The sequence below is a fragment of the Rhopalosiphum padi genome, chromosome 3 (assembly GCF_020882245.1).
Source record: "Rhopalosiphum padi isolate XX-2018 chromosome 3, ASM2088224v1, whole genome shotgun sequence".
Taxonomy (NCBI): domain Eukaryota; kingdom Metazoa; phylum Arthropoda; class Insecta; order Hemiptera; family Aphididae; genus Rhopalosiphum; species Rhopalosiphum padi.
Window position 1 is genome coordinate 60,859,715 of NC_083599.1, and position 17,401 is coordinate 60,877,115.

At 34.4% G+C, this 17,401-nt stretch overlaps 1 protein-coding gene across 6 annotated transcripts in view; it reads left to right on the forward strand.

Moving 5' to 3' along the window:
- LOC132927430 (probable nuclear hormone receptor HR3) overlaps positions 1-16,631 on the forward strand; it is a 71,542-nt gene extending 54,911 nt beyond the window's left edge. For 4 of the 6 annotated variants that reach the window (XM_060991956.1, XM_060991953.1, XM_060991954.1 and 1 more), the window contains exons 2-9: positions 3,360-3,587; positions 5,395-5,968; positions 6,304-6,650; positions 7,292-7,461; positions 8,976-9,108; positions 9,587-9,811; positions 10,580-10,784; positions 13,501-16,631. In XM_060991956.1, the coding sequence (XP_060847939.1) occupies positions 3,360-3,587; positions 5,395-5,968; positions 6,304-6,650; positions 7,292-7,461; positions 8,976-9,108; positions 9,587-9,811; positions 10,580-10,784; positions 13,501-13,609 (1,991 nt within the window). In that variant the 3' untranslated portion in view covers positions 13,610-16,631. Of the gene's footprint in view, positions 1-1,333; positions 1,392-3,359; positions 3,588-5,394; positions 5,969-6,303; positions 6,651-7,291; positions 7,462-8,975; positions 9,109-9,586; positions 9,812-10,579; positions 10,785-13,500 lie in introns of those variants that run through there. The other 2 variants (XM_060991955.1, XM_060991952.1) reach the window with 2 other exon arrangements.
- Positions 16,632-17,401: the final 770 nt, after the last annotated feature.

A 17,401-nucleotide genomic window follows, 5' to 3' on the forward strand; every position in this document is an offset into this window, starting at 1 on the left:
TCTATTCTTTCCACATTATACGTAGCACGCCGCACTCGTCTCCGTCGCGGCAGCAGTCGTCGTTTTATTCGCGCGACGCACACCTATACACACCTATACACACATCACGTATACAGATATTATCATATTTTTTCATTTATCGCCATTATTGAAATACAACGATTATAATATACTTATAATAATATTATTATAATATTCATTATTCTATACACGACTGGAACACTATTACTAGATACCGGTAGTGGTATCACCCGCGCCAGAAAGGGGTTACGGTTCGGCCGGAGAACGCGCGCGCGGATTAACGGTATTTTAATGGGTACGATCTGATACGCTTTTATTGTGTATTATAAACTATATAATACATAATAATAATATATTATAGAGTAGGTAAAAATAATATTAATACGCACTTTGGTGAGCACTAACAATGACGACGAAAACAATATTTATATACATACTAAGTTTAAGTTTTATAAGTTATAGTTGTCTATATACTATCCGGTGAAAAGCGAACGGTTTCGGGTCCCAAATATCGCGTACCTATAAATATATATATATAATATATTATTTCGGACCACACGATCGCCCGCGCGCGCGCGCGCCCGAGAGAGTTCGTATTTAAACTTTTCGGCTATTTCCGGCGACCGTTGACGAGATAACGTCTGTGGCGGCATTCGTTCACGCAGCGCGCGCATTAATATATATATTTTTTTTCGCAATCGTCCCCGTCGTCGACGTCGTCGTCGTCGTAGTGTCGTCCGGTACTCGTATAATATATTCTGTTTGTATCGCGGTCCGCATCTCGGCGCGGTTAGGTAATTCTTCGTTTTGCTTTTGTCGAGCTTGTTTTCAATTTGCTTTTCTCCTGACCGTTTTATTTTTATTTTGCAGTTCAAACCTCACATTAATTAATAACAACAATAATATAATTACAATAATAATTAATATTATTATTATTATTTGTATCGTGTTCGTTTATCCGCTTCGCAATCCGACGGCGGCGTCAGCGGCGTGTTGTACGCCTGGCGTCGTCGTCTCGCGGAGTCTATTTTCGTCGCGCGGTTTACGCCGTTTTTACAATAATATATTCAAGATATTATAATGTTATATGTTACGCGTCGCGCTCGCACAATATGCAATAATACATCGCATAATGTATCGTTATTATTATTATTATTATTATGAGTTTATAATAATAATAATAATATACAAAGCAGTAATCGTCGTCGTACATAGTGTACGTGAATGTGTATATGTCTGTGTTGTTGGTAACGATCCGGCCGCCGCCGTCGGCCCTGTAGGTCGTTGAACTCCGCGGCCGGCCAGCTGACTATACTACTATACGGCTATGACTAGGACGACGACTACGGTGCTTTGTGGTGGTACCGTTGGTTGGTTTTTTTTATTATTTATTTATTTATTATTTTTTTTATTTTTTTTATTTTTTATTTTTTTTGAGTACGAATATCACGCGAGAATTTACGCACATCAGAAACAAAACTATAACAATACGAAATAAACTACGGCAGCGATTTGTAAAATCCACTAAAGACACCCCGTGGTAAAAGTTGTAATATCAATAAAATATAATATATTATAATATTATATATTATACATAAATACGTCGTCTACACTTGTATCGCTTCTCCTCGGTGGTGACGGATAATTTGTGCGATGTAAAATCGATTTCATTAAATACAACAGCGGCGGCAACTATGACGACGTCATGCATATAATAATAATAATGATATAAAACCACTCGTATATAGTCGTCGCCAGCGTCAATATAAAAATTTTCTTCTGTTTGGTATAATAATAATAATAATAATAATAATAATTTATATACATGCCAGTTCACTGTGTTTTTGTTTGTGTGTGTGCGTGTAGCGTGTGTGTGTTTGTGTGTGTTGTACATTATATATATAAAAATAAATAAAATATACAACAATATTCAGCAAACAACAAGGTCGTTGAACCTCTCTAGTGTGCAGCGCGAACGCGTATTACGTCGATCGCTTTGCTCAGCCGCGAGAGCCGCCGCCGTCTTTTATGTCTCGCGCGCTATGTGCTTATGCCGGAAAGTGTTTTAAACTTGAGGATAGGTAGTTTTTTTTTTGAAAAATAAAAAATCATTGAGATAACGGTGCATACGATGGATATCGCGATGTTACGATAACATTACGCGGCGGGTAAGACGTACACACAAGTCGTCTGTCGTTGCGATAGTGTTGTTACATATCCGACGGAGGCGACGTACGATAATAATAATAATAATATTATCGTTACATAATAATTATTATTATTGTATTATGCCTTACGCACACAGCGGGTACACCGTATCGGCGTTCCGATACATATATTACAATATATTATTATGATATATCATAAATCATAATATATATTATTATTTATTGTAATATATGCGCGCCGCGTGTATCGCAACATTACATTATACGGATATATCATATATGTATTATATTATTCGCACAAAGGGAGTGGACCGGCGGGGATCAGGTGTCGGGAGTGGTGGCAAAGGGGGTGTAGGGGGGCTAGGATTAGAGTGTGTCTGCGTATGACCTTACGCGCGGTGTACGGTTGACCGATTATCATCGTCGTGCGTATACAGGGCGATACCTGCCGTTAACATTTCGGTACGAGTCGCGTGCGAATTGTTTATATTCGCCAGTAAAAGCGTCACGTATGATATCGTTATGATATCGTATGTGTGTATCCGACGTACGACATGGTCAATCGTGTATTATATGCACACAACTGTACGGAATATTGTGCCCGCCACATCGTGATCTATGGTACAACGACATAATAATATATATTATTGCGATCATCGAGTGTATTCTATTACAACAGTGGTATCGTGATACGCGCATTCAATTCCGCGGCGTCCACTTGCTGCGGTGTGGGATTTAAGCGAGACGGTACATAGTATATTACACCGTCCGCGTAACCGGACAGTTGTTCCGTTTTCGTTTGCCGGCGTTCTGTCGCCGAAAATATCCCGTGCCCGGTTTATAGACATACGATAATACGCCATACGTATAGGTCATCATCAAGCAGTTGCAAGTTATAATGCCGTATAATACGTATCGACGTCTTCGTTCGTTTCATATAGACCTATATTGTTGAGAACAATATTGTGAGATAAAAGTGGTGGCATTGGGTTAGTGAGAGAGAGTAAAGGATAAAAAAAGTTTAACAATAAAGATAATAGCTTTTTTGGAAAAATATAACGTCATACAATTTATGTCCTCCCATCAATATGATTATAAAAATATGTCCGTAGTCCGTTTATGATATCGCAATAATAAGCTAATAGTTTTTGTCCGTTTCGTGTGTTTTAGCTCAAATCGAGATTATACCGTGCAAAGTGTGCGGCGACAAGTCCAGCGGCGTCCACTACGGCGTGATCACGTGCGAGGGCTGCAAGGGATTCTTCCGGCGGTCGCAATCGTCCGTGGTCAACTATCAGTGCCCGCGCAACAAGAATTGCGTGGTGGACCGCGTAAACAGAAACCGGTGCCAGTACTGTCGGCTCCAAAAATGCCTGCGGCTGGGCATGTCCCGTGACGGTAAGTCTGCATATTATAACCCGTATATAATGTAGTTATATAAACGCGAATGTGTATATATAACATACGACGACAATAATTTAATTACGACGCATTGTTTAATGTGGCATTACCGGTGGTGATGGCGAGACGAACTTTGAAAAATTGCAGTCGGTGATGAACGTTCTATCCAATGCCCTTAGTATCACCATTCCCATCGAATAGTCACAGGCCTTCGGCATAGGTTGAATTCACGAGACCCTTTTTTATTAATATACCCCATACCATCACCTGAATATTCACCCACTCACATCTCTGGAAATGTCTGCAGAGGAGGGGGGGGGGAGGAGATCGACTCTTAAATACCTTTTCGTTTCGCCCATCACTGTGCAGTGTTACATCATGTTCGACTCGCTCTTGATTTATGTGTTGTCGTCGTATAGTGTCGTTCGTTATTATTTTAAGGCGATATCCCATGACGATCAGGTGAGAGGGTCCGAGGGTTGATTGAGGGTACTTTTTGTGGGGTAGACTTTGAAGGTCTTTAAGTTTACTCGTACGTTGCAACCCTATTACGTTTATTTTTTTATTTTATTTTAATTGTTAATTTATTTATACTTAGTTATTATATCAGTAATACAATACGCGACCAAAACGACTACGTAAAATAAACGATGTAACCATCACGAGAACGTTTCGAATTTGGTCAATTGTATTATATTATGTATTCTATAAATATATCACACGACGTGTATAATATATTATTATAATTTCCTGTGCTTTTTGTAAAACGCGATTTGTGTAATGGCGATGTCGGTGCTGGGGTTAAACTCACAATCGAGTCAATAACCGACTCTCGACCCGGGGTGTCAACGCAACCAAACACACACGCACGCCTACGCACTCACCAATGTCTCATCTAGTGGGCGCGCGCATTATCGTTATAATATTGGTGTAACTATTACCATCCAGTAGTGAAATAAATATACTCAATGCTATACTTAGCCTCGTCGTCACGCTGACGACAGATATTTGTTTTAACATTTTCGAAAGCATAATCGCAATGTTATTTTTATACTGTTTATGACATTGTTGTACAAAATGCATTGTATCAGTTCGACTACCTGCTGTGACGTGTAGGATATTAGTATATTACAGACGATTTACTACGTCGGTGCTATAATAAATGCATATAGATCGAAATTGTTTTGTGTAATAGCCAATAAGTAAATTCGAATTGTCATAGTTATGGTTCAGTTGTGCACCCATATAAATCATATATCTTAATGCATTAAATGAGTCACATTACAAATCAGTAGCGCAACCAGGGTAGTCCACGGGCACGGACAACCCCCCCCCCCCCCACACACACACCATTTAAGCCTTATAAAATAAATTGTTAAGTATATTTATTCGATTTAGCGTTATACCTACAATGTTAATACAACAACGTAAAGAACATTTCACAACGTTCAGCACATAAAACACACAAACTAAAGCACATAAACTAAATTTATAGATCCATGCATTGAGTGAAGTATAGACGGTCTATAAGCAGAAGTGTATACTGTATATACATATACATATTTATCTTAACATATCAATAATCCTCTGTGCATACATATCAAAGAAAATACACATAGTAACGATAGAAGCTAAATTAAACGATATTTAACATAAATAAATCATGACCCGTTTGTGTTGTATTTTACACTGAATATAATTGTACGCACGTATACTGTACAAATGACAATATTTAACGATTTTTTTGTAATAATATAATTTAATACACGTCCGTTTTTGTTTTTCGGGTATTGCTCGTGTACAGCGGTGAAATTTGGGCGCATGAGCAAGAAGCAGCGGGAGAAGGTCGAAGACGAAGTGCGTTTCCACAGAGCGCAGATGCGTTCGTCAGCAGCTGCTGCAGCCGCGGCTGCTGCTGCAGCGGTGGCCGCGCAGACCACAGCCATCGACTGCTGTTCGACCACGACCGGCGGTGGTAACGGCGGTACCGCAGCCGTGGCCGCTGATTCGTCAGTGTTTGACCACGACCAGCACGGGCAGCAACACGGACACGGGCAACAGCAACAGCAGCAGATGCCCTCCAGCACTGCCGACCACGGGCTACGCCTACACCAATTACACAGCGGAGGAGGACATCTCTCGCAACACCACCATCAGCAGCAGCAGCAACAACAACAACAGCAACAGCAGCAACTACAGCAACAGCAACAGCAACAGCAGCACCAGCAACACCAGCTCCATGGTCAGCAGCAACAGTTCAACATCAACAGCAATGTTCAACAGGCTTACGCAGCAGCCGCAGCAGCAGCCGCCGCAGCAGCAGCAGCCGCTGCGGCCGGCGGTGGCGTCAACGGAGCCAACGGGGGCACAGGAGTCGGGTGAGTACAGACTGTACATTATGTTTAAGACAAATGTAATATTGTGGGTTCGAGGCCAAAAGGTTCTTGTTTTCGTGGTTAGGCAAACGGATTCGATTTTATGTGCAGTGGCATTAGTGTTTAATGCCATGGCGTAATATAATATAATGTTTAAAGTTTACAAATGAGATGTTCTACGGAGTGAAAATACTACGTGGTCTATCGGTGAGCAATTCGAAAAATAAAAACTGCGGTAGTATCTATATTAGAACATTCTGGTCTTTGAATATAGTTATTACTATTATATTGCAATATCATGTAATCATTTCTCTAATGTGATCGGATGATATTTGTAGATATGGAGGCAGCGGATATAACAGCAGCACTGGAACAAACGCAGCCGCAGCAGCCGCATCGCTAGTGGTGGACACGTTCGCGGCGTACGCGGCTGCGGCCACCTCGTCAGCGGTGCAGTCAGGGGCTAACGGTTCCGTGCCGCCCCCATACGACACGGCGGCAACAAGCAGCAACTACGTGGCGGACAGCACAACACCAGCAGCGTCAAGCACGACGCCGTCGACGGCCGCGGCCACATCCACTTACGGCGGTGACATGGAAGTGTCGTCGGTGGCGGCTGTCGCTTCCGGAGCACAGGAGAACTTAATGGCCGGCGTTTCCGGTTCTACGGCTGCAGTTTCTTCCGGTCAGTACATAATAAACGCTAACATTTATAGTAAAGTGATGAAAAAAATATATTTATATTATGTCATCGCTAAAGAATGATGGTCCATCGTTACCAATTTCAAAAAATTCAAATTTTAGTCTTGTATATCAATGGATTCGTGTTTTTAAACGCACCAAGACTGTGTTATCATTAGTTTTGAGATTAAGAACGAAATGTTTACTGTGAAAAATCATAGTTGTTTTTATGGTTTATCTAAAGTGAAAATAAAACATTTTCAACGTTAATTTCACAAATTAAAAATTAATTTTTGGTAAAAACAACTGCTCAAAAAACACAATACTATTAAGTTTTAGAGTTAATAATAATTGTTCAGGCATACTTACTTTTAAAATTCCTATCAACCAAACAGTTTTTCATTTTTCCTCAACATTTGGGAAAATCTGAGATTGGCCGTAGATGGTTCTAAGCGACAATAATTATACAATCATATCAAAAAGTATTCTGTGCTTTCAAAACACGCTGCGTTGTAGATTAGCGCTTTGACTCTGTGCACACACTTTCACAGAGCACAACGCGGTTACATCGTTACATAACCCAATAATAATAATAATATGTAAGTTTATGTGTGTCTAACATTTTTGTGTTTTTACCAATTTTAGCAGCAGACGCCGTCCAGATCAGCGAGCTGCTGAGCAAGACCATAGCAGATGCGCACGCCCGCACGTGTTTCTACACGCTCGACCAGATACACGACGGCATGTACCGAACGGCCACCATGGCCGCGGCCAATAAGGCGACGGCCGACAAATTGATAATGTACAAAACCATGGTAGGTTATCGTTGGATAAAGCCGTGTATGATATTATGTACCGCCAATGGGTAGGCCGGGTAGGGAGTCTTAAAAATCGTAGCTTTTAGCTTATACATATGTATATAACGTGAACGAAGTGCGGGTCATATATGGCGTTGTAAATATACCCATTTCTAAGAATTTTACGTCACCTTGCTTATTTGGAAGTTTAGACGAATATTATCCATATATAATATTATAAATAAAAAATACGAAATCATTATTAATTCCCCCTTGTCCGTAAAGATGATTTTTATATGCGAGTATTATCTTAATACAATTCAAACAGCGTTTTATTAAAAATTGGCTACTCTAAAAAAAAAAAAATTAAAATAAAACGTGGAAAAAATGTCTTGTATTATTAAAAATAGGAGTATTTTAATCGTATGTAGGTATAGGATATATAAAATATATACATACCTAGTAAAATTGTAGGAAAAATAAGATTATATAATAAATACACAATATTATAGAATAGTGTTTTAGTGTAGATGAAACAATGAAACATATTATGAAATATCATAATAATAAGCTAAAACAAAGTTTTAAGTTTGAATTATGCTGTAGGTTATATATTAATTTCATACCTATTTGTATAAACTAGATATAAAAATAATTTTGATTCAATTAATTGTGTTAGATTTCGAATATATTTAAACTTTAAACACCTTACAAACGCTTGACTCTAGGTTCAAATACATGACATTACAACACATGACACGCTCCACTATATAGGCTAAGTAGGCTCTCTAGTGGTTTATACTGCTCGTTCTGTCTCAAAGACAGAAGTCAAGAAGGGTTAAAACCATTCAAACCTCCCACTGACTAAATTTTAATATTATATAGGTAAACCCACTTGCATTATTTTTCAGACAGAATAGCATTCTACTATTCTAGTAGATAAAGTTTCGTGATATTAAATAAATTAAAAAGTACTTTGAAGAAATCAATTTTTGGCATTAACTTATTTAATTATTTAAACTAACACTTGTTTTTAATAAATTTTGTAATTATTATTTATATACATATATTTACATTTTACGAGTATTACATATTTTTGTTACTGTTTTGATTTCGACAAATATTAATTTTTAAAAGTGCTTTTGGTTTTTATTTTATTAACTTTTGATTAACAAATATTTAATTCAAGCCTATCTTATAACAATTTTTTTTTTTAGATGTTTGTTCGATATCCGAATTAAATATTATAATTTACAATAACTTATTATTATATATAATGGTTAAGTATACAACATTTTTTTTTACTTATATTGTTAATTAGAAGGATGAAAAAAGTCATTAAAAAAATCATAAATTTAATCTAGAAATTGCATAAATACATTGTAACAATGGATATGCACTTGCGGGTATACGAATAAGATTATGCTGATTTTAAAATAAATTTAATATTAATAGAAAAGAGTTGGAATTTTGGATATCCCTTCCCACTTACAACACAATAGTAATTCATTTTGAAAATTTACAATTTTTAGCCTCACGAGGAGCTGTGGTTGGAGTGCGCGCAAAAACTAACGTCCGTCATCCAGCAGATTATTGAGTTTGCCAAAATGGTGCCCGGATTCATGAAACTATCGCAAGACGATCAGATCGTACTACTCAAAGCGGGTAAGTTTAGCATTGGTTATGTATGGTAGGACTGGTAGGTTAATGTTTAAATATCCTATGGACCAGCGAAATAGTTTAAGCAGCGGGATGCGTACAGGATTGGGTCTATTCGGAAGCAATACTGCTATAACTGTTTTTCTCTTGATGTTGAATTATGTTTAATCGAATGGTTATAAAGTCAAACGCAATCCACACAGCTTTAGCACGAGTAGTATATTTCTTATAAACGTTTAAGCAAATGTCATTCGAAAAAAAACTTTTTGCTAAAGTACCTAATTGCCGTTACAACAGAATAAAAAAGCTTCGTAATGGATATTTAAATATTTTAAAATAAATATTTGGTTGCTTTTGCTTTTCTTTTATCAGTTATTTGCTGTCGATCTCGTCTGTATATCATATATATCGTTTATATCTGTGCCTGTGAAAAATACTGGTAATTTTATTATTTTTGAAACTAATATCTATGGTGTTCCAACAGGAAGTTTCGAGTTAGCAGTGCTGAGGATGTCCAGACACTATGACCTACACCGGGACTGCGTCTACTACGCAGACGCCCTATTGCCGGCTGACGCGTTTTACACGCAAGACGCAGTTGAAAAGAAACTGGTCTCGTTGGCTTTTGAAGTGAGCCGCTCCGTTGCCTCGTTGAAACTTACTGAAACCGAGCTGGCCTTATACTCTGCCGTCGTATTGCTGTCGCCAGGTTGGTATCTGCGTTAATGATAATGCATATTATAATTTTATTAGAAAAACTACAGATGAATACAATGAACTAGATTGCAGAGCCTGTTCTGTTCACCATATACAACGATATGACCTTTAGTCCTTTACTCATCACACATAGCCTCTGGGATATCTACTGACATATCATAGGTACCATTCACCTATATCTGTATAGGATTCGTCGACGAGCAACATGGATCTATCCATTTATATACAATCTAAGTCACTATATATCAGGGGCGTTAAATGGTCGATCGCAGACATTTCTAAGTCGATCTCACTTTATTAAAATGTATTATTGTATATTTAATAACTTCACTAACAAATTTCATTGACCGCTGTCGACAATAGTTGTTTGTATTTGTATGGCCTCTCAATGGAAAAATGTATTTTCAGTATATCTTTATTGAAATACGTTTGGCCACCTTCACTATTATATTATGCTTAAATAGTTCCAACGATGTCCTAAGCGTCAGAGCCAGCTTGAGAATAATAACGTTTCCTAATTTCCTGGGAGCATTATGTTAATTTTTATATTGACTTACGTTACATAGAAATCTCACACTAATAATTAGTGTAACAATTTACCATTATTCCTCGCAATACTACCAAATTCGCGACTAGTGTATTTTACTTCTTATCACAAATCAGTGATTTAGTTTATTATGTAGCTGTATATACCTATTATGACCGTTTAGTAGCATTTCACATGGAAATTATTTTATTTGACGATTCAATTTTGTCACAGATCGGCAAGGCTTGAAAGGCACTGTGGAAATTGGTCGTCTTAGACAGGCCATTCTGCGTGCTCTACGTATGGAACTCGACCATAGAACTGCGGGTGGCAAAAATGCAGCCTCTGTCGATCTACAACACCAGCAGCAGCATCACCAACAGCAGCAACAGCAGAATCAAGTGTGCGATGCTCTTATACAAAAGATTCCGATACTCAGGTGAGAACCGACGGTTATATAATTTAGGAACGAATTTTTAAAACTAAAATTGACAAAATATGATTACGTGTCAAGTAAAATAATATACCAAATAAATATTATTATGTAGAGTTAAATTTTTTCATTATATTTATATTATATTTTATTTAACAAAATTGTTTTGAGCTTGTACATTATAAGTGAAATTAACTTCGGCTTTGTGTTTTAATGTCATTAATTGGTATTAAGTGTTCGAAATTAAATTAAATTTATAATACATAACAAACAGCTGCATAATTTAAATTTGTTTTGACATAAATTACAAAGTACTTATAATATGAGAATATTTAAAAAACGATGAACTTAAACATTAAAATTAAAATATCAAGTTTCTTCATCATTATTAATTAAATCTGCCTTACCTAGATACCTAATGGTATACTATTTTACGATTACGTGCCAATTCAAAAATTAGTTATTTTTCATTACATTACAAGAAATTATTTTTCAACTCATCTATTGTACACTAAAAAGTTTATTTTACATTAAATATTTTTTTTCTAAAAGTCCTGTATGTTTTTTTATCTTCAAATATGGATTTCTAAAAATATATAATATTATATTAATTGATAATTATACCAAGGTATTTATAAAGGTATCTATAGTTTAAATTTAAATATGTTTTTTTTATAAAATTGTTGTAGTAGAATAAATTATAGACTTACTTAAAAATTAATTAACTTTAGTCACTCTTTCTTTATACTTTTAACTAATACTAATCATTTTTTGTCGATAAAAAAAGTTACTCTGAAATTTACGTTTAATATTTCTTATAATCAGACCATTGATAATATTAAAAATTAAAATACATTTGCCCAGAAAGCAGCCGCCTTGCCTGTGTATGACACTTCAAAATGTCAGAGCATTCTTTACAAAATATTCATCCGTGGGATAGAAAATGGTTATTAATTTTGATTTTTTCACGTGGCTGTAATATTTATAGCGTAGTTGTATAAATTCTTACTCGTACAATTTGCACATGATCAGAGTGTAATCGACCGAATAAAACATTTTCGTCTGTATTCTACTATTATAACAGATAAATGGCAGTAGCGGTGGATATACCGATATACGTACTGCCATAGTTCGGAAATACGATTCGTTTAGAATTTCAAGTATATACAGTTGAACGCGTAGATGGTTATTCAATACATATACTACACACACACATATATATATAGATATAATATATATATAATAATAATATATATAGAGTGAACGGGGGCGAGGGGGTGATTATATTAAGGCTATTACATCCACCACTGCAAATGCCAAATATTACCGCCCCGCGTGTGTATGAATCAAATTTCCTCCTTGTAGATACGTGTCAGCTTAACCCACCCGCCGTGCCGCTGCTCGTGCGATAAATACGAGTTCTGCTGCGGTAGTCAGTAGTACATAGAAAGGAATACGAAATATGCTCCTTACTTTTCCACTAAAAAAAAATCATCATATTTTGCGTGCTGAATTTATAGTTTAAGTACGTGATACGTGGGTATATACTTTTATATATTTTAACAACAAACAAAATACGGATGCAATATGAAAAACATGTTTGTATTTTTTTTACAAAACAGTTAATATTAAAGAAAAACATTTACAATTTATGATGAAAAATAATATTTTTTTGCCATTTATATATAAAATCGATTAATATCTCAAAACTCATACATATACGTGATTTCTCCTCTATTTATAACTAATAATACACAGTTGGTCCAGTTGTAAGATTTCTTTTGATTTTTAATAAATAGACAAAAATATATTAAACAAAAAGTTAAATATTGCTTTTATATCTTTTTAAAGACACGTACAGCTTATAAAACCGAATATAGTTAAAAACTTGGAGTTGTATTTCATACATTTCTTATTAGGCGTAAATAAGTTAATTTTTACCAGTAGTACTGCCAGGATTTTTTCCGAGAGAGAGCCAACTAAAAGGAATCAAATTTTTGGTAGGTCCAAATTAAATATTAATGGCATAGCTATGTTTAAATTCCTAAACTTCCTTCCATCTAATACCACGATATACAATTTTAAATTTATTATTAATTAATAAGTATTTGAATATTTAATTATTTACCAACATTTGCTATGTGTAACTGAAAAAATAACTTGCACGAAAAACATAATATTTTTAATATTTAAGTTTGTTTATAATTAAACGTTATGTCAGGAGGTAATTAGACACAAACAGGTATAGATCTGCATAGTTATTCACTTAAAGCAATTTTTGCTTCTCTCTTTATCCTTTAATAATTCAATTATTGAAATTTTAATTGAATTCTGTTAAAAATGTAAAGTATATATATTAGGTACATGAAAATATTGTTTTCAATCAGGCACTTAGAATTTTTACATAGCTTAATGAGTATTTTGTGGTGATACAAATTTCTTTTTTTCTAATCCACCTTCTTAGTTACTGTGATATCTTAACTTCTCAATCAGAGTAATTTTATGTTAATATAATTTATAAAATTCTAATATAATCTCTTCATTCATTTTGAATAACTTCTTCTTTGAGGGTATATTGTCCCCTCGTCTTGGGAAACTTTTGTTCAGTGTGTTTCAGCGTCATTACTTAATTATTATGAATAGGTACACGACAAAATATTATTTATAAATATAATAATAACATAACTTCGTGATGACTAATGCAATGTTTTTTTTTCCTCAGGCAACTGGGAATGCTGCACATGGAAGCGTTAGCCAAGTTGCGTCGTACGGTTCCACACTTGGAATTCCCGGCTCTGCACAAGGAACTTTTCTCGGTCGACGGCAGTTGATCTGAGGAGGAAGGCTACGACGACGACGACGACGACGACGATGACGCGGCGGCGGCGGCGGCGGCGGCGGCGGTAGCGGCGGCGGTGATGGCGGAAGCGGTGGTAGCGACGCTGGTGACGGTGGTGACGACTCCTCTGCGAAAGACTCGTCTACGATCGTTATCGCGTCGGTGATCTCTTTGACTGGTGGACTACAATGAGAGCAGTAGCAGCAATGAGCAAATAGTCGTCGCAGACGGGCTGTGTAACATATTATATTATATTATTAGTATATTATATTTTAATATAAAAATAAAACATAAAACGAAAAAAAAATCGCAAAATCTCTCGAGATCACACACCGCTGTTACATATATATTATTCTATATTATATTATTATGTATAGTGTTGTTTTGTTACAAGGTAGCGTCCCATATTATATATCGCGTGTTTATGTAATAGAATATTGATATTATTATTATTATTATTACTATTATTACTGTTGTTGTTGTATAGTATTTTTTTATATGTATACGGGACATAAATCCCCAGGTACGGCGTAATGAATAGGTATAATAATTAAACTCAATAATTATGTTTGTATGAATTTTTTCCCGTTCTCAAGTATAAGAACATTGCTTATAAAAACGATTTCCGTCGCGGGAGGAGATCGCGAGCGTGTGTATGTATGTGTGTGTGTGTGTGTGTATGTGTGTGTTGTGTTTGGTGTATATTGAAGAAGAGAGCTTATTTTCGTTGCATTCGTTTTGCGTTTGTGTGTGTTTGTGTGCGTGTGTGAGTGGACGAAAGACTTCGTCGTTTTCTGTTGTCTGTTAATCTTCGGATCGAGCGTTTGTTTGTTTAGGTACGACGTTAATCGTAGTCGACGACGATCCTACACGTATTGCACACGTCGCGTTCACACGTTATATAATAATAGTATTTAAATCGATGAAGTGAAGTGTACACAATATCATAATATTACAGCGCGTAATAATTGTAACGCCGTTCGTCGCGGTGTATAGCAGTGATTATTGTTTGTCGTATTATTTATTGTTTTTTCGGGGAAGAGAAAAAAATTAATTAAATAATTTCGTTTTCGGTCAGCGCACCTACCGCGCGCGTTGCACTTTTTTCATCGTCGTCGTCTTTGTAAATAATAATAATAATAATAGTATTTAGTGCGGTTCGTTTGCGCCGCTGTACAACACCCATATAATATACTTGTTATATAATAATATTATTATGATTAGAATACGTTTATTATAAATTATATAATATACCGAAGTCGTGTTGAAGAAATGGGGGAAAAAATAGTGCCGGCGGCCGAGCAGAGTTTATTCGTCATTATTGTTTACTTTTTTTTTTCATTCGAAAACTCGTACATTTTATCAATGTATAATTTATGCGGAAAGCCGAGGAAAACAATTAATTAATAGAAACTCACTATACACACTCGTCACGTCATATTATTATTGTATTGTACTTGTACACACATACACACATATACACACACACTTGTATATAGCTGTCGCTATCGTACTCATACACAGACTACTGATATCAAATAAATTCCACGCGCGATATAATAATTAATATTATTGTTATATATAATATTTTGTACACGTCGTTTAGGTACGATATTTTATAGATATTATTATACTGCCTATTATTACGCGTATAATATGATTACGTTGTGTAGATAGAGAAATATATATAAATAAATAAGTATAATATATTATGAAATGTGGCCGCCGCCACCTCGCGTTTAAATATAATTCTTAATATTATTCTTATTATTAAATAATGTGTTACGTGTTTTTGTATTTTGTATAAATTATTATGTATAAGAGTCGTCGTCGTCGTCGTCGTCATCTACTACTACAACAATACTTTTTTCTTTTTTTTTTTTATGTCAGCGACTTAACATATTATGTATATAATATATATATATATATATAATATAACTTAAACTATATAATATACATTGTATATCGTGTGTGTAAAATAGTGGTAACACATCAAACAGTTGTAGCACATATTATTATGTATGTATGTATTTTATTCGTAAGTCGTTCGACGACGACGATTATGGCACCGGCTGCGTATTTTTATTTATGTATACGTGTAATATATGAATATATCATATAAAAATTTACAAAACGCGAATAGTTTTAATTTGTTTTCGTTAATAATTATTATAAAATGAATAGGAAATTTAACGTGATGTGGGGTAATTATATTGTGAAATTAATTGATAAGAAGACGGAGTGAAAATGTGTAAAATACGATTTTTAATATATAAAGAGTATATTATATAATATAATATATATATATATATATATATATATATATATATATAGTATATATTACGATAGTTTTTTACGGTAAAAAAAACGATATATTGTTTTTTTTATAATTATTATTAATATTATTATTTGCGCCTGCCCGCAATTTTATGAATTTTATTAAACTTTGTCATTTTATTATTAGATAAGAATATATATTATATAACTATATATATATGAAAAACAAACAAAATATTTTTATGTTGTATACTGCAACAGTCAAGTAAAACACGCGCACATAATAATATATAATTTTATTGTATATTTTTTAAAAATACGTTTATCGTTTGTTCTCGTATCTTATGTAATAGCAATTGATATATATATATATTATCATTGGTCTTAGATAGTAATTATCATCATCTATAATCAATGATATAATGTTTGTCACCTCATCCTCGTCCTCTTCCGGAACGCGTATATTATAATATATATTATATAGGTACACTCGTTGTGTTTCAGTTATATTTTTTTTATTTCTTTTCGTTTTCCACTACTACTAGAAAAGGTGCTCCGTGTTATTATTATTATTATTGTTATTAATTAATTATTATCGCTTATAATTATTATTATTATTATTATTATTGTTTAACGAAAGATAATATTATAAAACAAAAATATATAAATATATGTATATATATATATATTTATATAGATATATACGCATGTAGATTATATGGTATATTTTTTCTTTTCTTTTTGTTTATTATATTGTTTTAAGAAAAAAAGTGTACATCGACAATGTTGTGTATGGAGTATAGGCAACGCAACTAGACCTCAAATTTTAGGAGTGAAAAAATTATACAACGTTTTACGAATGAATTATTTAAATAAGTTATTATTTATTTATATATTATACAATTATAAAGCATTTTTTTCCTTGTTCTGTTGCAAATTATTGGTAATATTTTCAGTTTTTAATTGATTTGTATTTTGTTGAATCTTTTTTAATGTAATAAGTTTTAAATTTGTTTTTATATTATGCTAGTCTGCATCAAATTTTCATTGGTTACGTTACATAAATTAATAAGCACTACTCTAATAGTATAAAAACAGAGTTATTTGAGGGTGCTAAAAATTATTTAAGCGTGCTAAACACTCTCTATCGTCCTCTTAGTTATGCCTATAGACTATTGGGTACCTTAGTCGTATGTACATTTAAATTTTAAATTCATTCCTGATTTCAACGTTGTTATTTACACCTTGTTAAAGGCCTGATAAAGTATGATTGATTTGTAACTACAGGTTCTGCAAGTAAGTACCACAGTCATGTTAACGACAAGTTATTATACCTACTTTCGACATTTACCTATCAATCATTCAATTATATGGCGAGTGTGTTGCACAATGCAATAAGTATTATCTATATCAGGGATGGCAAATCCATGGCACGCGAAAAATTAAAATATTTTTATAAACCAAATATCAACGAATTGGCATCAAGTATTAAACAGAAAAAATAAAA